Below are 25,070 nucleotides of genomic sequence, written 5' to 3' on the forward strand. Positions count from 1 at the left end.
CTCTGTTCATAGAAAAGCCTTTTCTTGCTTGTTCAAGAACAGCACATTTGACAGTAGCGTCCAGAATTCGTTTTCCCTGGAATGTCCCTTTTTCAAAAGATGATTTCAAATTCTATTGTCAGAAAGTCTACACTTACAAAGAAACAGGCCAGATTTTACATACCTCATCTTCGTTTGGATGTAAGATATAATAAAGCCAAGGAATCTCTGTTAACTTCTGCAACTCCACCTCCACAGAATGTAAGGCATTAGATACCCGCTCTTCATGTGGGGATTCTAAGTGCTATTTACCAGCAGGTTAAAAAACAAAACAAAACAAGTCTCAGTGGCCAATCTCAAACAGAATAAACATATTTTCTTTTTCTAGCAGACATCCTCAACTCTTACTAGGCTAGGTTATTGTTGTTGGTAATATAAAGGAATATAGAAAAAAGAACACATTATTTTATATTGAGCTCATTTAAAAACAATCTGAATTGATTTATCCCTACTTCCCAAAGACAATATAAGTAGTCAGTGTGACTTTAATAATGTCACAGAAAAAAAAAAGTATGGGTGGTGGTGTTGGGTTTTTTTTGTTTGTTTGTTTCCTATGTAAATTCTTTCCTCTCCCTCCCTTCCAAACCATGCATCCATCCATCTATTCTGCTGCATTCTGGTAAGTAATCTCACTATTCTACTTATTTGAGGCAGAAATCCTTCTGATTTCCATAGGTCACTACGTAACCAAATAATGCTATTTTAAAACTTGGTCAAAAACATGTCACATAATAAGAACTGGCTGGTACAGAAATCTCCTGGAGAAATAGAAGAATAAGTTTAAGGGGGGGGGGGGAACCCATGAATCTCAGAAAAATTTATGACAAAAAGCTGTTGTCAAAATAAGGGCAAAAGCTACATGGTTTGAAATCTGGAAGGGGTTTTGGAAACTTTATAGAGAATTTAACCAGTCACCTATTTCCCACTTATTTGAAACAGTTATTAAAAAGCATGTAGAAATTCAATGGTAAAGGTGAAATAAACACTGTTATGTGTAGGTCGGGAAGGGAGGTGACTACATTCCAGTTACTTGTTACTAACTATGCAACCAAAGGAAGGCTGGCTGATTTTAAGAGTCTTAGTTTCTTCCTAAAATAGTATAGAGATTATTTCTAAGGTCTATTCCAGCTAATCAATACTTCCATAAACCACTTTAAAATTGTAGAGTATCTACATATAGGCTTGCAGAATTTTACACTTAAAGTTCAGAGAAAATGTTACTGTTATTTATTATGGTCATTCTTCCCCCCCCCACCCTCCGCCCTGTTATTCAAGGTATTTGCCATTTCTAGCAGTTAATAAAAATTTGGAGATTCTCCAGCTTGTCATGTAAAATTCACCATTTTCCTTTGAGTCTAAGAATATATGCCTTATGAAATTGATAAAATGGTATTATACATTTATTCAAGAAGCAAAATGAAGTGTAAACCTTAGTTGATCTCGAATATGAGTGACTCTGTATTTTCACATCAATGTTATCAAAGGTTATGGAAAAACTCACTGGTATACATTTTAAACCAAACACCCACATTTGACAATGACAGAAGCAGACTGAAATGATTAAAAGTCTGTGTGGGTGGTCCTTCTATATTAACATAATGTAATTAATAAATATGAACCAACTAACACTCAGAGGGTACTTTCAGAGTAGAGAGCTGAAATACAGAATAACTTATGCTTCTAGTTCTCATCAATCATAAGTTATCTTAATCATGTTTCAAATAGGCAAAAAATACATGTCCTTCACCTAAACTTGGGACCAAAGTCACAGCTCATTGGATTTCATTGGACACATTTTAGAAAAGCAGCAAAAAGACTCCGGTTAATGACCAAAGTTCCAAGAATTGGCAAAATGTTCCATTGGTTTTATCATAAAAGATAACCAATGTTTCCTCCTAAAAGTTTTTCTTCACAGCCAAAGCATCAGCAGCCACCTGTGACCCAAGGAACTTATATTTCAGCTTCCTCTGGAGGTGGGTAAGAGCAATGGACACCATTCAACCTTTATATATTCACTCTTCTCAGAGTAGAAGATGCTCCAAGGATGCTCTTCTGGACCCCAAGCAAACAGAAATTCCAACCACAGTCACTTAGTTGGCTAGCTAGCCTGTGACACACCTCCCATTTTCCCACTAGGCCAGATACTATGACTTTTACTACCACTTTTATTTAGGTGTGTATTTTCCAAAGCAAGAGATAATATTAGTCAAGAGAAATGTTTTAAGATCACCACCGATCAGTTAATCAGAATTGTTACAAGGAAGTTAAAAACAGCTAACACATTTAGGCTTTCTACACAGTTAGGACAGCACATGTGAAAACCCACAAGTGAACACTAGGTGACGAAAAGACCCAATATTCTAGAACATTTGAAAAAGGGGAGAGAAGAAAGGCTGACCGGTCAGACTGTGGGCAAACCAAACAGGATGTCCGTGGAACAGTTCCACTGTAGCACTTATGCTTGAGGTCCATGGACTGTGGTTAGATTCACACCTGCCCTAAACTTGATTTCCAGGACCACTCTGAGTTAATCTAGGGATATGGCTAATTCTTGAATTTAGTTCTTGAAACATCTAGTCTAGAAAGGGTTGCCCTTTAAGCAAATCGAAAAATCATACCAATCACATTTCAAAATATCATGTTTCAAATCTATCAAAGCTGACTGGGGACAGTAGAACTGCATAAAAACACGATGGCATATGCGAGGGGAAACTTCTCCTGTTAGTCTGAATCATTACTCCCTGGTTTAGCCATGTCCCTTCCTGAAGGCAAAAGCTAGGTACAGAGAAAGCTGTAAGGATGGAGGCCAGAAGGCTGATCCTGCCTTAGAATCTGATGAATGCATGCTCCTGACTGAAAGGGAGGCCCATACATTGATCATCATTCTTGTGTTATCAGTCGTTTCCTCCTTACCAAAGGAACCCTGCCAACTAGTAAAGATTCTGTTTCATTATACAGTGCCTTCACATTGATGGCTATTTCAGTGGCAGTGTCTCTCGTAAGACTCTAGAAAAAAACACAACAACACATCAAAGACAAGTAGTTCTGTATTAAATTGGGATTCAATCATCAGCAAATACCTTAAATTTTATTCTTCCAAGAAATTCACATCACAAATGTTTTTAAAAACCTACCAAATTTGTATTGTCATTGAATAACTTCACACTCATGTTTGTTAGTATGATTACTTCTTCTGACCTTTACAGCACAGAACCAAACAAATGCTCTGACTGTACTGATACACTCAGGACCATATCTCCTACATACAAACGTGTGCCTGTTCCCAACAACATACACATATTCCCACAAAAAATTTAAGTCAAAGGAAACGATGCCTTAAAGGGTCATTATCAGATCATAGTCAGTTCTATCCACTGACTTTGACTCTCAGAAGTTCCAACCAGATTGCTTTTTTAGACTTTCACCTTGAGGACTAGCACTTATCTATTAATTTAGGTGACTTCCATCCAATAATTAAAAAGAATAAAATGATGCTATATCAGTTTTCTGTACCCTACAGTCTTGTACTGTGAATCACATTTCAAGAGAGTTATATTGTATCCCTTTTATTCACTATTAATGTGTACATTAAAAAGTTTACAGAAGTTAAAAAATTGTAGTCTCTACATTAAACATTACCAGTTTAGTAGAACAAAATGAAGTGAGAATAGCTTCTGTGTACAACTTCAACAATGAATAAACATCGCTAATAAAATACATAGTATCTACCTGTGCCCACATCAAGGTGTAGGGGAGAAGGTGAAAGAGAGGACAAGGAGGAATGGTAGCAGCCGGAACAGAACGAGTGGAAGGAAGATGGCAAGGTGACAGATGACTGAGAGTGAAGTGGGGGGGGGGGGGGGGGGGGGCGGGAAGAAGAGAATTTAAGAGCAGGAATGGAAAAATGGCAGGAAAAGAAAAATCAGGAAAAATGTGGGCACAGATTTACCACAAGCTTCTGGCAGACACTCTTATAGATGTATAATGTTTTTCAAAGGGCGTGGCACATTGTATAGCATCGAAATACATGTGTAATACCAAACAATCCGTAGAATAAGAATTTACCATGAACTCCTCACCTCTGGGAACCGCGGGTTGGCTTTATTCAGTGCGTGGGAACACGCATTCACAGCGTGGGCCAGTTCTTGTTCCAAAAGACAATGGATGGTGGCTGCGTCACAGATCCTGAAAGCAAAAGTAAAGCAGACGAACCAAAAAAACTTTGAGCACTGCTGATTTTTCTCAAGTGCAGAAGTGGTACACTAAGGCAAGTAATAATAATAATAATAATAATAATAAAAAGTCATTACGGAAATTTTTTTAATGAGTGCTCAATTACGAATAACAAAGGGTAAATTTAAAAACTTCAAACCCCATTGCGACAAAGAATACTAAACCAAAAATCTTTTCTTTTAATGTTTTTTTTAATTTATTTTTGAGACAGAGAGAGGCAGAGCATGAGCAGGGGAGGGGCAGAGAGAGAGAGGGAGACACAGAATCAGAAGCAGGCTCCAGGCTCTGAGCTGTCAGCACAGAGCCCAACGCGGGGCTCGAACTCACGGACCGTGAGATCATGACCTGAGCCGAAGTCGGACGCTCAACCGACTGAGCCACCCAGGTGCCCCTAAACCAAAAATCTTAATAGGAAAAGTTAGGCTGAGCATCACAGATAAACAAATTGAAGTGCTATTTGGAAGAACAAAATATAAGAACACTTCATTTTGAAGTATCATTGTAAAGTGAGACAGGTCCCAAATGTGGGGAGCAGAAACTTAATCTTTTATTCATTGAAGCTTCGACTAGAAAGAAATAGAATGGATTAAGGGAAGAACATTCCTGTATTTGTCATCTATTGCTAAAGTTCTTTACAGACATTATCTAATTTAATATTCACAACTTAAAAGGTAGCTGTGATGAATTTTCTCTACTTTATAGACGGAGACCTTGAGGCTTGGAGAGATTCAGTACGCATACAAAGCTAATTAAGTAATAGAGCTAGGATTTGAATCTATGTCCATCAGTTCCAAAGCCTCTTGTGCCACAGTCCTCTAGAATCTCAACCTTCAAGAATGTCCTGAACAGACAGGATCCTGGAGGGCGCTCAGGCCAAAGAAGAGAAAGGAGGAAAAGTTCCACCAATTACTAGAAAATGATGGAAAGTTTGCAGAGAAGCAAGAAAGCCAAACTATTCAAATCCTTTGTTTCTGGCATCTTCAAGGAGAACGCGCTACACACAAGAGAAGAGACTAGTCCTGTATGGTTGGACCAAAAGTAAAGGAAAAGAGTTTAAATCTTAAAGATGATACAATTGATACCCAAGCCACAAAGGAATTTGCAAATGTCGTCTCAGTATTGCTACCAATAATCTTGAGAAATGATGAAGAATGGGACATTTATCAGAAGGACAGAGGTGGGTAAAAGTTATTCTAACTTACAAACAAAGGAAAAGAGGTAAATCGATTTCAGATGAATACTTCGACTGCCTACTAAATCTAGAAATTTCCAATGTAGTTTAAATTCTGTAAGTCCAACATAGACCCTGTCATTTTCCCCTCTCAAATCTCCTTTTCCTCCTGAATCCTATGGTTCCTTGAAAGGCTCCATAATCCATCCAGCCATTTGGTAGAAACCCTAGAGTCGCCCTGTCTCATAATTCAGGCCATTTAGCAAGTTTAGATCCTAATCTACCTTAAGTCTCTCTTCTTCCCATCTCTATTACCTCAATCAGCTGTTTCCTATCAGGACCATTCCAAGAGTGTTCACCCTGCCCCTGCTTTGCTGTCTTGCAGACAACGCTCCACATTGCTTCCAGAAACATTCTGATAAAGACTTGGCTCTTCTTCACCTCTCCATCCACGTATCCCACTCTATCACATATACCATGCCACCCTGGTTTCCTGAGATTTCCTAAAAATACTATGCACTCACACTCCTCTGGGCCTCTGCCCAGGCTTGCTCCCATGTTTAGAATGCTCCTTCTCTTACTCTCCGCCCAAGACTTGGCTGGGAGATCACTTCTTCCAGGCAGCCCTCCCTTACTTTTGTGGCCTCCTCTGTTCATCCACAGCGCCCCACTGTGAGTCTTGTAAGTCCTTTGGCCACACTTTTCCCTACTACCCTGCCAGCAAATTAAGAAGAGGGACCACAACACAGCCATTTTGTCATCCCCAGGGCTTAATATGGAGGTTGGCATGTAGCAAAGACTCAAAATTATTTGCTGAATATTAAATGAGTAAGTTTTGAAAATAGATGAGTGAGCCTGATTTTCATCTTTTACAAAATTAAACAAACAGACTAGTGAATATATGGAGAACCAAACTAGGTTGACCAAACTAGGTTGACCAAACTAGGTTGACCAAGTCTGGCCAACCTTCACTTCCCTTTTTTTGATAAGGTTATTTGGTTAGTTGACAGGAAGTTAATATAGGACGTATATTTGGTTTCAAGGGAGATAATATAGGAAGTATATTTTGGTCTCAAGAAAATGCTGTAGCTCTATTTTTGATTTTTTGAAAAACCACCATATTGTTTTCCATCATATGTTAATTAGCTTGATGATGGTAATTATTTTACAATGTATACATATATCAAATTATCACATGTATACCTTGTGTATATAAGTGATTTTATTTGTCACTTATCCCTCACCAACCTGGAAAAGAAAGAAAAACAACCCCATTGTAATGTGGAGTCCGCAGAAGTTGTTTGTAGTACCCTAAAACTAATCTCTCTGTGAATAAGAAGCTGGGAGGTACAGTAATGCAGTTCTGTGCATATAGCTGCCAATTCATTTTCCTTTACCTTGCTTCTAAGCTACTTAGTATCTTGTAGTTATACTTTATTTTAATTCTGAATGTTGGTCTCCAGCTATAGGGAGAAATGCATATCTTTTCTCCTATATCTCCAACTTCTAGTACATTCTAGGTTTCTAACAAATATTTAAAGAGCTTTGCTTTCCTTCTTTTCTTTTTCAAGATTTTTATCAGTGACCAGATGAAGTGTGGGAAGAATATAATAGCTACCACTACCAGAACACTAAATAGGCCAGACATGATGTGACAAGACACGTGGGTCTCATTAAACCTTCACAAAGACGTGCAAAGTTAGCTCTTATTATCCCCATTTGGTAGAGAAGATTTAGGTGAAGAGGTGGTAAGAAACTTGTCCATGGTTGCCCACCCCCCCTTCCTCCATTGAAGTTTACTCCTGCTCATAGTGATTTATATCTGTTCTACATTCATGGAACTTGGTTTTTTGCTTGTTTGTTTAATCTTTTCCCTTTTTGTCTACTAAAATTAATTTCTGTGCTGTCTCCCAATCTCCAGATATGTCTTTTGGAAACCGATTCTCGGACTCTTCCCACCCCCACATCCCCAAACCTCCTTGCAAGCAGGATTAATGTCTGTACTTCTTTCTACATTCCATAACCATTTAATAATTACAAGGTAACATATCAGTAAGTAGTATAGTGTAAAGATTGTGTAAAACTGGGGAAATAAACAATAACAGAAAGAGCATTGTGTGTTAGGTAACATTAGGCAAGCTCCCCACTGGGGTTCAGGAAGTCCAAGGTCTGTTTGACAGAAAACACAGGGTGTGCACCTGTATGTGCTGGCGGGGGTCTAATGAAGGAGCGCAGTCCTTAAGGAGGCATGAATGAGGCAGCAAATGAGGAACGGGAGTAAATGCATCTCTCTTAGATACCCCCGAACAACTGAAATTATGTATCAAAAGTAAAAAAGCACATTTGCCAAGGCTAGAGTTCTCCCCGCCCACAGCCAGCAGGCCCACCATACCTAGTGATGAGCTCCTCTGCCGCCTGGGAGCATAGCTGCATCTGGGATACCTCCTCTGTTGCCAAGTCAACGGCATGCTGGATGTACAAATGGGTTCGAAGAACTGGTTTACCGGAATCACACTTCTGTTTATCCTCCCAAGATTTTAGAGTGCTTTCAAAAGCCTATTTACAATCAATATTGCAAGGAATTGTTAGTTTGAAGCTCTGAGACCCAAATAAGTGTGTATTTAGATGTTACATGAATGACTTTGAAACTATTGCTGTTTTCCTAATCTAAAGCCTCATTAAAGAAATCATAAGATACAAAAACGGTATCTTAAAGTTTTCCAGTGTTATCAGAATAAGTAATGTGATCAATGACAATGAATGTATCACTGAAAGTTTTTAAAAAGACAGCTTCAATTTATGATTCAATCTTTACATGCATAATGGATAAGATGGGTGTTGGCAGTCTTATCTGTTATGGGTGTAACCTTAATTAAAACATGTATTCTGGAAAAGGCAAAACTGTGGAGGCAGTAAAAAGGTAGATGGTTGCCAAGGGTTGAGGTAAGGGAGGGAGTGGTGGATGATAGGTGGAGGACAGGGAATTTTTAGGATAGTGAAACTATCCTGTAGGATACTATAATGGTAGATACAAGTGATTACAGATTTATCAAAAACTATAAAACGTACAGCATGAAGAGTAAACTATGAACTTTAATAATTATTATTAATTGATAATTAATAATTATCAATATTGGCTCATCAACTGTAATAAATGTACCACATTAATACAACATGTTAATAATAAGGGACTATATGTCCGCGAGGTAAGGAGGTATATGGGAACAGAATTAGAATTCTCAGTATTTTCTGATCAATTTCTCTGTAAACCTAAAAGAAACACTAAAAATATAGTCTATTAACTTTTTTAAAAAATTAAATGTTCATATTTAAAACTACAATGACTTGTCAGATTTAAGAGACAATTTAAATATTTTTCCGTGGTTTCTATTTTTCATAACAATTGAATATTTTTTAAAACTCTTGATAAAAATCTAGAAGAATATTTTTTTACATACCCTGTCCCTTGTTAGCATCTGAGCTCTGTTTTTGTGCACAATTTTGATAATCCCTGGAGGCTGAACCCATGCTTCGCCATCTACCTGCACTGGGACTCCCTCATCACCAAATATAGTGATTTTTACCGTACGGCACTGAAATAAAACAAGTCATTTTAGAGAACAAATCATCCTGAGAAACCGACAATGGGCATTCAAGCTTGACTTTTTGTCCATTCCATGGAATGGAATGTCTATTTTTCCACTTACCACGGCACGGTAACAACTGACACGACAAGAAAGTTCATATTTTATAGATGAACAGACAGCGTAGGAGTCATTTGGAATAGCTTCCCCAGTGGCCCGAGTAGTGAGGTCAGGTCTGATCAGAGAAAACAAACCTGGGCTATTCGATGATGCTGCAGTTTAATGACCCTGGAAACTGCCATTTGCATGCTATCAAATATTGCAACGACTTCCAGGATCTTGTCATCAAATGATGGTGCAGCAAATATCTGAAAAGAAAACCTATATTACATTTCCCCTGATGAGGTTAAGGTTTCGATGAAGTGGCACATCAGCAATGTAAAGTCTGCAATATACATAGTAAAACCTACAGAAATAGTAAGCAGGAAAGTAAGTCAATTTTAATAGGAAATGATAGTCCAAGGACCACCCCCCCCCCAAAAAAAAACCCACTGTAGATGATTTAATGTAAGCAAACTTAATAAAAAAGATTTAAAACCCACATGGATAAAATGTTCATGCCCTTCATAAAGCACTCTTTAAACCAGCGAACCATTCTATTCTAAATAATCCATCTTGGGGGGACCTGGGTGGCTCAGTTGGTTGAGCATCTGACTTTGGCTCAGGTCATGATCTCCCTCCCCATTTGTGACTTCGAGCTCCATGTAGGGCTCTGTGCTGACAACTCAGAGCTTGGAGCCTGCTTCGGATTCTGGGTCTCCCTCTTGCTCTGCCCCTCCCCTGCTCATGCTCGGTTTCTCTCTCTCTCTCTCTCTCAAAAATAAAATAAACATTAAAAAATTTTAAATAATCCATCTTGGCATAAAATGCATCAAATATCTGTTCACACATAACTCAGATGTCTTGATAAAATGATGCATGTAATTTCAGGAAACCTAAAATACCCAGTTTACCTGGCATGTTCTAAGGGAAATCCTTCAATGTTTACAAGCAATATGTATAATGTGCTTTATATATTAATATGACAACTTTTTAGGGCATTTGAGAAGATGGTAACAGACACCTCAGAGGATAAAAATGATGCAGGCTTACTTTGTTTTGATGTTAAATGCATTCCCACAAAATCAATTTAATCAAACAATTTAAATTCTGGCTGTCTTACTTTGTCCCCTTTATTCTCTCTTTGACTATATGATAAACAAGTATGCCTCGGAAAAAAAAATTACTCAGCATAAAGCAGTATCTAAATTAAAACTGAAAATATCAGGGCATGAATTTGCAAACATTGATGATTTCTTGTCATTAAAAAAATTTTTTTTCAATGTTTACTTATTTTTGAGAGACAGAGCATGAGCAGGGGGTAGAAAGAGGGAGACACAAAATCCCAAGCAAGCTCCAGGCTCTGAGCTGTCAGCACAGAGCCTGACATGGGGCTTGAGCTCACAAACTGTGAGATCATGACCTGAGCTGAAGTCAGAGGCCTAACTGACTGAGCCACCCAGGTACCCCGATTTCTTATCATTTTTGTTAGCAGACTGCGTGGTTTTATTTTTTTAATTAATTAATTAATTAAAATTTTATTTTTTTAATTTACATCCAAGTTAGTTAACATATAGTGCAACAATTATTTCAGGAGTAGATTGAGACTGCGTGGTTTTAAATCCTGTCTGTGCTACTTCCTGTGTGAACTTTGTGTCAGTTTCTTCACTGGTAAAATTTAGATAAAAAATCGTGATTGTCAGTAATGAATGTGAAGCTCTCAGAACACTGTCTGAATACCTAGGAGGAGTCATTAGCTTTATTCACCTTTATCGCCTTGATTTCTTCCCTTTAAGATATTTAAGAGTGGAAGAGTAGTTACAGGCTGACAAAAAGTTCACAGCTAATGTAAATTTTATAGTTGTTACATTATTTACATTATTATATGCGTTACATTGTTAAGTTGTGTTTTTTTCTCCTTTGACAGGAAAGTCTAAAAGGACGAAAAACATAGACCTAAATGTTAACGGCCAAATGAGCCCTGTTAACATTTCTAAAAATAAAAATAATAGCCACATCGATGTAGAGTTAAAAATACAGAAAGGTATTTTGGCAGGCAGAATAACGTCTCCCTTTCTACCCCAAAAATGTCCATGTTCAAATCTGCAGAAGTAGTGAATGTTACTTTACATGGCCAAAGAGACTTTGCAGATGTGATTACAGGGGGAACCTTGAGAAGGGGAGATTACCCTGGATGATGCAGTGGGCCCAATGTAATCACAAAAGTCATTCAAAGTGGAAGAGAAGGGCAGGAGGGGAGATCAGAATGATGTACTGTGAGACTCAACCTGCCTTTGTTGGCTTTGGAGACGTTGGAAGGGGCCATGAACCAAGGAATACGGGCAGCCTCTGGAATCTAGAAGGCGCAAGGAAATACTTACATCATCTTCTTTAGTTCCACCCCAAAAGTTGGTGCCTCCGGCATAGCTGGGAATGTTCAACACTGCTATTCCTTGCAGACTGGGGAGAGGGATATACTGCCCATCACACTGTAAGGTAAAAAGCTTAGAAGTTAGAGAAAAAGAGCAAAACCACTAGTTGGGAAGCCACTAGAATGCCAAAGACAAAGGATGATGGAGAGAAGTGTGTTGGTAATGTTTGCTCTCCTAGAAACATATTCCTACACATTACCTTTATCTTATTTTTTTAACTAAAAAAAATTTAAGGTGTAAATTACTATAGTTGTTATAGAAAACCAACCCTAAAAATATTAACTTTTCTGCCCAGATCGGGCGGTACTTTTCTTTTTTTTCAAGTCACTTACATTTTCACTTGTATTAGGGTCATCTTTGTGCTTATTATAAGCATCCTTTTGAAAGCAAGCTGAGTGAGGGCGTCTGGGTCCTAGCCACCCTATCTAGCCCCTCTCAGAATTCCTGCTACTGTGCTGGCACTCTGTCACTAACGGTGGCTGGCCAAAACTCCGGGTGAGTTTCTCCAGTAGCCAAAACCAAAGCCAGGGAGAGAAAAACCATGCATGTCAGGAAGTATCTTATACTTACTGTGTCTTCTAATCAATCACAAAAATGAAAACTAAATTACCACTGAAATAGGAAACAAATATCATATGGCTGGTGAGTAATTATACGTGACATGTAAGTCAATTCTCAATCCTTCACCTTAAAAAAGAAGAGCTTGCAGATGTCATTCTTAAAATAGGGGCTATATTGTCATTAAATAATTCCTGCAATAAAAGATAATTAACGTAACTTTATAACATTGCCTTTTAATACCCAATCAAAATCATCTCCACTCCTTAGAACAAATGAAAATCCAATTCCAATCCATATTCAACCACTTGAAATAACTGAGAACATTTTATGCTTGATTGTACTCCTATAGGTATTTTTTACACCTTCTTTTCCTTTTCATAAAAACACATTCAAAGGTCTATACTCTATCCAAAGGGCCAGTCATGGTACACAGCAGGTGCTCAATGTGTATTTCTTAAAATAAACACGCACTAAGTATTTAGTAGAATAATGAACTTTTTCTGAACCCAATAAATTGAACAGGTAGCTCTGTGTGCTTTAGAACAGCTGTTCAAATCATATCACTAACTTAAAGGAAATGGAAAAAATGCCAGTATAACATCCATCTTAATTTTTAAATATATTTTTTAATGTTTATTTATTTTTGAGAGAGGGAGACAGAGCATGAGCAGGGGAGGGGCAGAGACAGGGAGACACAGAATCCAAAGCGGGCTCCAGGCTCTGAGCTGTCAGCACAGAGCCCGACGCCAGGCAGGCTCGAACTCAGGAATCACGAGATCATGACCTGAGTTGAAGTCAGACCCTTAACCGACTGAGCCACCCAGGCACCCCACATCCATCTTAATTTTATTTATTTTATAAATAAATAAATATAAATATAAATATAAATATAAATATAAATATTTTATAAGCGGTGATAAATCAAACTAGCTGATCATGTGGTTATGTTCTAGTGTGGAAGGCATAGCGGGTTTATCTTTACTAAAACATTTAGTTGATAATGAATGAGCCAGTGCTCATTCCAGTATTAAGATAACACCTAAAATAATAACGCTCTGTTTAATCTACATACTTCTCTGTACGTAGGCTATACCCTAATTTAAAATATCTGGCTATAAAAAGACACAAGAAAGAAAGACATGCATATTGGCATAAACTATGAATCCTGGACCAAGGGTGAAAGAAAATAAAAGTCACATAAGTTAGTAGACTTTTCAGAGCCATGTCTCCAACCATCTTTCTCCTCTTATTGGAGGAGATTAAATAACTTTTGCTGTCCTTAATTTCCCATTTAAATTAGTAAAAAACTACTGAAAAATTTAAATGCTCAAGATCTCTTTTTAGTTTACTATTGTTAGAAATAATTGGAACGAATATACATTTGAATTAAAACAGTCTATTTACTATAAATGTTTTTTTCAGGGATTTCTGAAACATCAGCCATCATAGAATTGGGTCAAGATTTATAAACTTAAATGAGAAAATCTGTGAGAATCTGTTACAAATGCTCTCCTATAAATGCACTCTCATGGCTGCACCTTCTCATGGGGCAAGACTCCACAGTAGCATCCAGATTTCAGGCGCCAATGATAATGGTAAGTGTATTGGTCATATACAGGGTCTAGCCCTCCCTTAGTATAAAGTTGGTAATCACTTCCACTGAGTGTTTAAACACTCAAAGAGGAATTGAAGCCAATTGAGTTGCCCAAATGAAATTATTTTTCTAAGTAAGATAACATGAAATATCTTTACTTCAAGATGAACTTACCTCAAGTTGAACTCTCTGTTCTAAATTCTTATACGACCTTTGTAATAACTCCCGGGTTCCGAGGACTCCATACCACATCAAATTTTTAGTTCGGCTCCTGAAAATAAATATTGGCAGACATTTCAATAGCTATTATTTATTCATCTTTAAAGGCAGAGCAAGCAAAAGAGGTAATAAATGAAATTAAAGTGAAATTGCCTTCCTGTAATAACATTATAACTATTAACCAAAATTACCTGCATTTTTCAGGGTGTTCTTCTCTCTTATTATTAAATTCTAATGAAATTTTTGCGTCTAATCCAATCCCAAAGTAATTGTTCATGACACATTTTTCTGAATATCCATCTCTGTGATAATATGGAAAAGTACATAAGAGTCAATTTCAGATTCATAACAATTACAACTTGCACACAAAACAGCACTTAAAACCATTTAAGTTTCCATTCCTTACAGAAGAGAGTAAAACTTAGCAGGAATTAATTCCTGTTCATATGCCATGTGAACAACCCCAGTACATATGTGTAATTTTTGGTACATGTGGTAAAAGGGATACGGGGCCAAGCAGAGAAAGAATCATAGTAACGCTTTTCTAAAACTTGTAATAAAACCTTGGTTCTTTTACTTCCTACGTGAACCCTTTACTACATACATAAGTGGGAGGGTCTTGCAGTCAGGTGCCAATCCTCCTTTCTTGATCATTAGAAAGTCTCATCCGCTGTACTCTTATCAATGGACAAACTATATGTTAACTAGCATGAATTTAAATTAAAAAAATATGGTGACGTCTTTGAGGAGTGTCATTAGAGAAATGAGATGTAACAAGAGAAAAATTATATGCAGAAGTAAAAGTTCATACTGAACTGCCAAAAAAAAAACCCCAAAACAAAAAACAAACAAAAAAACACCTGTACTTTTAAGAAGGGAAGAGATCAATGTGGGCCAGATGCTTCCTGAAATAAATAATACAATATTCCAGGGAAAAGTGAATACAGGTATGCCTCATTTTGCCATAGGGAAATGGGCTAGACAGGACCGACCTCGAGAACAGATCCTGAAAACAACTGTGTTTCAAATGCATCAATGTACTCATCATCATCAACTTTTGAAATTTTCTGATGACCCCCCCTTTTTTTTTTTAGCGTTTATTTATTTTTTGAGACAGAGAGAGACAGAGCATGAATGGGGGGAGGGTCAGAGAGAGAGAGGGAGACACAGAATCTGAAACAGGCTTCAGGCTCCGAGCTGTCAGCACAGAGCCTGACGCGGGGCTTGAACTCGTGAACCACGAGATCATGACCTGAGCCGAAGTCGGACACTTAACCAACTGAGCCACCCAGGCGCCCCTGATGACCCTTTTTATATGGGGAAGCATATTTCTTGTAACACATTGACAATTTTACTGTTCGTATAAAGTAGAAACAAGAAAAGTCAAAACGAGATATTTACAAAAGTATTTCCTTACACGGAATCTGGATCTGGGTCAATAAATGGCGTTGCACCAAAAGGATCAATATTTGCCAGTAACATTTTGTTGATAATAGAACTCCCAGCAATTGAGGCAGCTAATCCTGCTCTTAAACCTGGACAGAAAAATAAATACATACAGGATCACATGTTAAGAAAAAAGATAAAGAGCCAGTGCATTGTTTTCAGGCTTAATCTCAGATACCTTGCCCCCAAAGCATGATTTTCGGTGTCTAATCTTCTCATTATTCAAAACTAAAAACTATAACATTGGTGATTACAACCAGGATCCATATGTTGTCATAAAAAATGCAGCTGATGAAGACTCAAATAAGAGTCTCTTTGTGACAGTTTCTCATTTACCATTCTAGTGATTCTATACTTCAACAAGTAAATATTACCTCCTATGTTATAGCAAATAAGGCGGTAAATCTGTAAGGAATTTGCAATAAAGGCTGAATTAGCAAAAATGTCACGGTGTTACTACTTCCATACGCTCAAAGCATAGACAATAATATTCAATTAAAAGTATTAACAGATATACTAAGTGAAATCCCAGTGTTGGTATCAACGGTAAGTATGAAAATATTAAGCACAGGTATTTAAGAGCAGTATTGAACGTAAAAAAGTGAAGCATTTATCTTACCTCTAAATATGTAAAACCTCAAATTTATTTCAACAAGTAGTTAGCTTTCTAATAATAGTTACGATATTCAAAGCTAATCAATTTTATGATCTACCCAACCCAAAACTGAGGCTAGAAGCATTAAACTCTGCAAAGAAGAAAAATAACAAGGGCCTAAGGGAATAAACAAACAAAAAGGAAAGAATAGTGAAGAAAAGTATGTCCTGGAATTGAGAACCACTAGGAAATTAGGAAAAAAGTCCTTTTTTTAAGCCAATATTCCTTTCCTCAACAGTGTGTTCTTCTTAGAAGATAATTATTCATTATTTCAGCTACAAAGTTTAGCTGGTTATTAAATAATCAACATGAATTTTATTCTGTCATTTATTTTCATAGTTTTGAATATGCCATGGCAGACTTAGTTATGCCAGTTTCTTTCATGTCGACATAAGTAAATAAATGGATAAAGCCACTATTTTGGTAAGAAAAGAAGCACACTCTAGACAGCTGAAGAATCAGGCTCCAGCCACAGAAAAGGATAATATTTTCTAAAATCTTTTAAGGTCAGGCATATTTACAGCTTTAGCCAGAAAGGTCATCTCATGGTTTCAGGTTTGAATAGAAATATAACCTCTAGACGTGGAGGTCTTTTTTTTTTTTTTTTTAATTTTTTTTTTTTCAACATTTATTTATTATTTTTGGGACAGAGAGAGACAGAGCATGAACGGGGGAGGGGCAGAGAGAGAGGGAGACACAGAATCGGAAACAGGCTCCAGGCTCTGAGCCATCAGCCCAGAGCCTGACGCGGGGCTCGAACTCACGGGCCGCGAGATCGTGACCTGGCTGAAGTTGGACGCTTAACCGACTGCGCCACCCAGGCGCCCCTGGAGGTCTTTTTCCAGAATCAAACATGTTATGGGTTTATCTACTTTAATATTTCACTGAGATATAATTCACATACCATGAAATTCACCTTTTAAGTAAGTGCATAATTTGGCTGTTTGTAGTATATACACAAAGTTGTGCAATGATCACTACCATCACATTTAGAACATTTTTTATTACTCTACAAAAAACACCCCGTACCTGTTAGTAGTTATTTTCCTTGCCCCCCATTCCCCACATCCTCAGACCCTGGAAACCACTCATCTATGTTCTCTCGGGACTTGACTACTCTGGGCATTTTATATAAATGTAATCATATAGTATGTGGCTTTTTATGTCAAGCTTCTTTCACTAGGCATAATGTTTTCAGAGGTATTCATGTTGCAGCATGTATCAGTGCTTCATTCTTTTTTTAAAAGATTTTATTTTATTTTATTTTATTTATTTATTTTTTTTTAATTTTTTTTTTCAACGTTTATTTATTTTTGGGACAGAGAGAGCCAGAGCATGAACGGGGGAGGGGCATAGAGAGAGGGAGACACAGAATCGGAAACAGGCTCCAGGCTCTGAGCCATCAGCCCAGAGCCTGACGCGGGGCTCGAACTCCCGGACTGCGAGATCGTGACCTGGCTGAAGTCGGACGCTTAACCGACTGCGCCACCCAGGCGCCCCTAAAAGATTTTATTTTTAAGTAATCTCTACACCCAGCACGGGGCTCAAACTCACAACCCTGAGATGAAGAGTTGCATACTCCCCTGACTGAGCCAGCCAGCACCCCCGTTCTTTGTTCTTTTTAATGGATGACTAATAGTCCACTGTATGGATATTGTACATTTTGTTTTTCCATTCATCAATTGATGATTATTTGGGTTGTTTCTTCTATTTGGCTATTATGAGTAATGTTGCTATAAACAGTAACGTACAAGTTTTTGTGTAGACGTGTATTTTCACTTCTCATGGGTGTATACCTAGTAGTGGGTTTTTGGGTTATATGTTAACTCTGTTTAATTCTTTGAGGAACTGCCCAACTCTTTTTGCAAAATGGCTGCACCATTTCATATGCTAACCAACAAAGTATAAAAGTTCCAATTTTTCCACATCCTTGCCAATATTTGTTATTATCTGTCTTTTTTGATCATAGCCATCCCAGTAAAGTGAAGTGGTATCTCATTGTGGTTTTGATTTGCATTACCCTGATGACTAATGAAGATGAACATCTTTCCATGTGTTTATTGGCCACTTGAATATCTTTTTGCAAGAGATCCTTTGCCCATTTTTAAATTGAAGTATTTGTCTTTACTGTTGAATTTTAAGAGCTCTTTATATATTTTGAATACTAGTCCCTTATCACATATACTATTTACAAATATTTTCCTTTATCCTATGGATTGTCTTCTTTCTTTCTTCCTTTTCATTTATCCTTTTTGATTTATGAGAGGAGAAAGTTTCATGGAAAGTCACAACAACCCAGAATCTGCAAAAACTAAAAATCAATGTATCATTTTGATGATGGCATATTGTCAGTTCATCAGACCAACTACCCCTCCTCACTTTGAGGGAAAATTGAAAAGCTGAGCAAAATGTAAAATGAATTTATTTGAAGATCATTAAAGAGGTAGACCAAAGATGAGGGCTTACCAACCAACCATTAGAAAAGGAGAATGACTCAGTCAGGTGAGCCCAGGACTCAGGGATAGCTCTTTTTTTGTTTTGTTTTTAACTTTTTTCCTAATTTTTATTTATTTTTTTTGAGAGAGTGAGCACATGTGTAAACGGGGAGGGGCAGAGGGAAAGAGAATCTTAAGCTCAGCATGGAGCCTGATGCAGGGCTCAATGTCACAACTGTGAGATTGTGTCCTGAGCTGAAATCAACAGCTGGACACTTAACCGACCGAGCCACACAGGCGTCCTTAACTTTTTACTTTATATTATTGTGGTAAGACACTTACTATGAGACCTACCTTCTTAACAAATTTTTAAGTGTTTTAGGCAGTATTGTTAACTCTAGGTACAGTATTGTTAACTCTAGGCAGTATTGTTAACTCTAGGTACAATTTTGGACACCAGATCTCGAGAACTTACCTTGCTTAACTGAAATTTTATGCAGCTTGACTGGCAACTCCCCATTTCCTCTTACTTCTAGTTGTTGGTAACCACCATTCCACTCTTTGATTTTATGGTTTTGACTATTTTAGATACTTCATGGAAGTGAATCATGTAGTACTTGCAATGTTGTGACTGAATTATTTCACTTAGCATAATTTCCTCCAGGTCCATTCACATTATGACAGATTACAGATTTTTTTTTTAAGCTGAACAATATTCCATTGTATGTATATACCATGTGTTCTTTATCCATTCATCACTCAGTGGACATTTAGGTTGCTTTCACGTCTTGGATGTAGTGAATAGTGCTACAATAAACATGGGAGTGCTAATATCTCCTCAAAATTCTGATTTCAATTCTTTTGATAAATTCCCAGAGTGGGATTGCTGGATCATATGGTAGTCCTAATTTTAGTTTTTTTAAAAAAAATTTTTAATGTTTATTTTTGAGAGAGAGAGAGAGAGAGAGAGAGAGAGAGAGAGAGAGAGAGAGTAAGCAGGGGAGGAGCAGAGAGAAAGGGAGACACAGAATCCGGAGCAGGCTCCAGGCTCTGAGCTGTCAGCACAGAGCCCAATACAGGGCTTGATCCCACAAGCTGTGAGATCATTACCTGAGCTGAGATCAAGAGCTGGACACTTAACTGAGCCATCCAGGCACCTCACATCCTCCCCAACACTTGTTGTCTTTTGATTTTTTTTTTTGTTTGTTTTTTGATAATAGCCATCCTGAGTAGTGTGAGGTGACAGCTCATTATGGTTTTTAATCTGCATTTCCCTGATGGTTAGTGACTTGAACATCTTTGGTTTGGTACCAGGGTAACACTGGCCTCAAAGAATGAGGTGGAAAATGTTCCTTCCTCGTTTAGTTTTTGGAAGAGTTTGTGAACTGCTGATATTAATTCTTTAAACACTTGGCAGGTTCATTAGTGAAGTGATTTGGACCTGGCCTTTTCTTTGTAAGAAGTTTTGTTATAGGTCTAGTTAGATTTTCTATTCTTGAATCGGTTTTGTGGGAATAAGCTTAGGAATTTTCTGAGCCTCTGCCAATGGGTTAACAAGGCATAAAGAATTAGAAAGTCATAGGATGTTCACACCCAAGTTTGGGTAAACAAGATTAGGTAAGTAAGATTAGATAAGGTGGAGCAAAGGCCCCAGTATAGATAGGGCGGGGCAAAAGCCCCTGTATAGGTAAGGCCTGGGCACAGGCCTCAGTATAGATAAGGTGGGACAAATGCCCCAGTATAGGACAAATGTATATGAGGTAAACAAGATTAGGTATTCAGGGCGGAAACAACCCCCAATTTAGTACTTACAATAGCAGAAAGCTGCTTTCACAGGAAGGAAGGACCAAATTAGGTAAACAGGTAAATAAGGCTAGAGACTGAAGCAGGGCAAAGTTGCCCAGAGGACAACTAGCTAATTAGCAAAAGAAAGGTGCCTTGTTGACCCTGAGGTAGCATGCTCTGTATTTCTTGTCCCCTAGACCAGTTTAGGTAAACAGAGGTGGAGCCTCATGTCTGCTATAAACAACCTTCTGCCCAACACCAGGATTTTGTTTTGTATTAACCCAAATCCCTAACCCCCGCATATCTTCAAAACCCCCTTTCCCTCACGCCCATGAGTTAATGTTCACGATTTCACTGTCTCTTTGTGCACACCCATCACCACGTTTGTAAGCCTTCTGATCCTAATAAAAACAGAACAAGGACCCTTACTCGGGGCTCTTGTCTTCTCCTGGACATCAGCTTCTCTCTCGCATTTTTAATTCTGCATCCCACTTTCTTGCTAGACAAGAAAGAACTCCAGACCCAGAGTCTACGACACAGTTTTAGTAGTTTGCATGCTTCTAGGAGGTTGTCCATTTCATTGAAGTTATCTAATTTATTGCCATGTAATGTTGATAGCTTTCCCTTATTTATAATCCTTTCTATTTCTGTAAGGTTGTTAGTGATATCTTTCCTCTTTTATTCCTGATTTCGGTAATTTGAATCTTCTTTTATTTCCTTGGTCCCTCTAGATAAAGACTTGTCAATTTTGTTAAACTGTTCGCAGAACCAACTTCCTGGTTTCATTGATTTTCTGTATTGTTTTGTATTCTCTTTGTCATTTATTTACACTCCAATATTTCTTCCTTCCTTCCTAGTGATTGCTTTCAGTATGTTTGCTCTTCTTTTTCCAGTTTATTAAGGTGGAGAGTTAGGTTTTGAGATCTTTCTACCTCTTTAATATAGGCCTTTACAGCTATAAATTTCCCTCCAAACACTTCTTTAACTACATCAAGTAAGTTTTGGTATGGTGTATTTTTGTTTTCATTCATATCAAAGGATTTCAAAATTTTTCTTATGGTTTTTTTTTTTTTTTAGTTTTTTTTTTCAACGTTTATTTATTTTTGGGACAGAGAGAGACAGAGCATGAACGGGGGAGGGGCAGAGAGAGAGGGAGACACAGAATCAGAAACAGGCTCCAGGCTCTGAGCCATCAGCCCAGAGCCTGACGCGGGGCTCAAACTCCGGGACCGCGAGATCGTGACCTGGCTGAAGTCAGACGCTTAACTGACTGCGCCACCCAGGCGCCCCACTTATGGTTTTTTTTTTACTTTAACCCACGTATTGCCACATTCCCAACATTTCCATCTGTTATGGATGTCTAATTTCATTCCATTGTGGCCAAAGATCATCCTTTGTATACTATCTCAATCTTTCTAAATTTATTGAAAGTTGTTTTATGGCTTCATATATGGTCTATCCTGGAGAATGTTCCATATGCACTAGACAATGTGCATTCTGTGGCTGTTATGTGGAGTGCATTGTAGACATTTGTTAAGTCTACTTGTTTTATGTGTTTTTCAGTTCTTCTATTTCCTTGTTGATCTCTCTCTCTAGTTGTTCTATTCACTACTGAGAGTGGGATACTAAAGTCTCCAACTATTATTATTTTTGAATTGCAATTCACCTTTTAAAAGAGCATGTAGGTGAGACTGACTTTAAGGGTGTAATTTGGGATCCAATCTACCCTGGAATAAATCTTGACAGTTCTCACTAGGTCAAACAACTGGAACTTAAGGAGACATCTGAGACATCTCTATTTTCCTCCTTCCCTGCTGTACAAGTTAGTTGGTTTTCACTAGCACTAACTGAATCCCGAGGTAAATTCATCTCATCAGAGCTGGCATAGATGCCTCAGGTGTTCCAAAACGAAGCAATATTAGTAGTCTAAAAATGACTACAGAGAGACCTGTGGCTTACAACTAAAAGGAAAGCTGTGGAGATACTTAAGAGGTAGTAGAACATAGGATTAGATTTACCCAAGGTGCTTAATAAATGCAGATTCTTGAGCTCTATTCTAGATAAAATTTCTCAGGGCAGGGGCCCAAAACATATATTTTAATACTTCCAAGGTAATTCTTACACATACACACACACACACACACACACACACACACACACACACACACAAGTCTAAGGATCTAGAGTCTGGTTGATAAGAGTGACAAGAACATTCTCTCAAAGGGACATTTATCTTTCAGACCACATTTCAATAGTTCATGGAAGTGAATACTTAATACATTTTCACAGAAATACTTAAAAAAATACCATGTTTCAGAATCTATACTACCTGGGCAGATTATTCTGGTGTTGAGCACAGGCAGGTTTTCTTTGCTGGTTGCCACAGCTGGACCAGGGCCAGAGTCAGTTTGGGAACGACTTGCCCGGCCATCTGGAGACCGAGGTGCAGGTGCAGTTTTAACTGTTGGCAAAAAGTCCCAATTATAAAAAAGATAATGGTAAAGCTATTAAAGTAAGCAAGTCCTTATAAATTCAGGACATAAGATAGTTTAATGCATGTTGAAATCAATTAGCAGAACTGAGAATATTACATTGCGTTTACCTATTCTTTTCCCTTTGTTTTCACTTTCTTGAGATTTACTGAACGGAGGGATTCTGCCACGGGTTTTGATCACTCATTCAAACAGATGGAGATCAGTAGAACATAGACGCCTATCATAATTAAAGCTCAGTAATACTCATAATTTGAATATGACCAACCCATAGTGTTTTATGTAGGTGATGAATCGTGGGAATCTACCCCCAAGACCAAGAGCACACTGTATACACACTGTATGTTAGCTAACTTGACAATAAATTATATATATATATATATATATATATATATATATATATAAACAAAGATAAAAAGAAACTTTGAAGCCTGATGACTTTTGCAAATGGAACATATGTGTTATAATGTATACTACCAATGCATTCTTTTTGTCATAAATGTTGAGTGATCAGAATTAATTAATGTAGTTCCTACAGCTAATGTGCGAAACATGAGTTAACATCGTCTTCTATACATGAAAGGAAGATGGTATTTTTTTTCAAATGAAACCGACATATGTTTCCTGCACTTCTCAATTAATTATAAATTCATAACAATGATTTACCCAGAACGGTTCTATCATATTCTTGTAAATGCTCAATACATTTAAAAAGTTATACCAAACCAGAATTTTTCTCAAAGTAAACAACAAAAAAGGAGATTTAATTCTGTCTAAACTGGGGTAATTTTTAATGGAGAGCAAATAGTATCTTTAACTCAATTAGGAGCTATTGGCAGGTGTTTTAAAAAAACCAGTAATCCTCAAACTCAATTTAAAAATACTTGAAAATTTAATTATCTTTACTCTCCCTAAGACTAATTACAAACTAACCATATTAATCTTACACTCTCTTCTGTCTCTTCAAAAACAGTCCAGTTGTACTAAAGAAAAGTAGCAGAACAGCTCACTTTTTTCTTTTTTTTTGGACAGATGTGAGACCTGGGGCTAATTTCTAATAAAAACAATCTTTTGATATTCATCTCTGATCAAAAGCAGACAGCATCCTAGTGACTAAGATTGATGTAATATTGCAGGTAACTAAATTACTGTTTCATGGTTTTTCTTAAACATAACATCTCATTGATCATAGTAACATACTGTATTATACATTTCAGGCATATGAATTATTGCATAATTTAATAATATAATGAATGTTCTTAAAAAAATAACGATTATTTAATACAGAAATGCTTCAATTGCTACTGACTCCCACTAAATTGGATTACTAGCTAGAAAACAAAATCAAATATTGCAACATTAAAGACTTGTGTAAATTTATGTCTATTTCAATATCAATATCTATAGTTGCATACCCATATGTTTCAGTTTTCTTTGCAGACTACAATGCAAGTGCTCAGTTCATGAGAATATAGTAAGATGGGGTGGTAGCTGGTTGGGAAACCAGCTACCGTTTTACAGTGAGTGCTGAAAAACCAATCGTCCCAAGAGAGCCTTCCTTATCTTAGGGAAAATTGTCATGCAGCATATTGTAAGAATGCCATTTGCAGTCCTCCTTAAGTCAACTTCGTTAAGGGATGAAAACACACAAGTCAGCTTATTAAATTCTAGATGAAGTAAATTTGAGACGATACAATGAAGCTTCCAAAGATTTTGACAGGATGTAATGGTAGATCCAAATTGAAAAGATAAAAAGTTCAGAGGGATGAGCATAAACTACTATCATTAGATTTAAAAAAAATCACTTGCACAAAACAGGAGGAAAACAGGCTTATATGGCATTACTATAGAACACTCCATAACAAGAACTCTTAGGGAAGCCTTCGAAAACCAAAATTGCCCAGAATGTGTAGTGTATGGCTAGCGGTGTGCTATTATCTGGAGGGCTGCATTCAAAATGGGGCATCATATTGACCAATTGAGTGCAACCAGAAAAACAAAAAAGTTTGAAATCAAGTTAAAAATTGGTAAAAGAATTAGGAGATAATATGGAAAAGAAGATATAAGGGGTAGAAGAGGATATGATGCCATGAAAGCTGTTTTCAAAGGTCTGCCACATGGTAGAGTTATCTTCAATACTGTGAGGTAATGTATAGGAAATTGTTTTTAACTATTCATAAAGCACCACACAAACGCTAGCAGTTGTTGCTATTAACATTATCACACATAAAACTCCATTAGTTAGTGTGATCATGGGTAGATATTTAAGAAGAAAATATAAAGCTGAATATAGAGAAAAGCTTTCTAACAATTGAGAGCTGATGT

General features: G+C 37.3%; 1 protein-coding gene across 9 annotated transcripts in view; it reads right to left on the minus strand.

The window, feature by feature from the left end:
- Positions 1-25,070, minus strand: part of DGKH (diacylglycerol kinase eta) — a 192,032-nt gene that overhangs the window by 19,782 nt on the left and 147,180 nt on the right. For 8 of the 9 annotated variants that reach the window (XM_047860464.1, XM_047860332.1, XM_047860392.1 and 5 more), the window contains 11 exons: positions 22,583-22,714; positions 15,350-15,467; positions 14,124-14,234; positions 13,888-13,984; positions 11,508-11,615; positions 9,282-9,395; positions 8,902-9,036; positions 7,836-7,999; positions 4,119-4,224; positions 2,953-3,045; positions 164-283 (listed from right to left, as the gene is read on the minus strand). In XM_047860464.1, coding sequence (XP_047716420.1) covers positions 164-283; positions 2,953-3,045; positions 4,119-4,224; positions 7,836-7,999; positions 8,902-9,036; positions 9,282-9,395; positions 11,508-11,615; positions 13,888-13,984; positions 14,124-14,234; positions 15,350-15,467; positions 22,583-22,714 — 1,298 coding nt within the window. Of the gene's footprint in view, positions 1-163; positions 284-2,952; positions 3,046-4,104; positions 4,225-7,835; positions 8,000-8,901; positions 9,037-9,281; positions 9,396-11,507; positions 11,616-13,887; positions 13,985-14,123; positions 14,235-15,349; positions 15,468-22,582; positions 22,715-25,070 lie in introns of those variants that run through there. The other variant, XM_047860550.1, reaches the window with a different exon arrangement.

Source organism: Prionailurus viverrinus, chromosome A1, assembly GCF_022837055.1.
Source record: "Prionailurus viverrinus isolate Anna chromosome A1, UM_Priviv_1.0, whole genome shotgun sequence".
Lineage (NCBI taxonomy): Eukaryota > Metazoa > Chordata > Mammalia > Carnivora > Felidae > Prionailurus > Prionailurus viverrinus.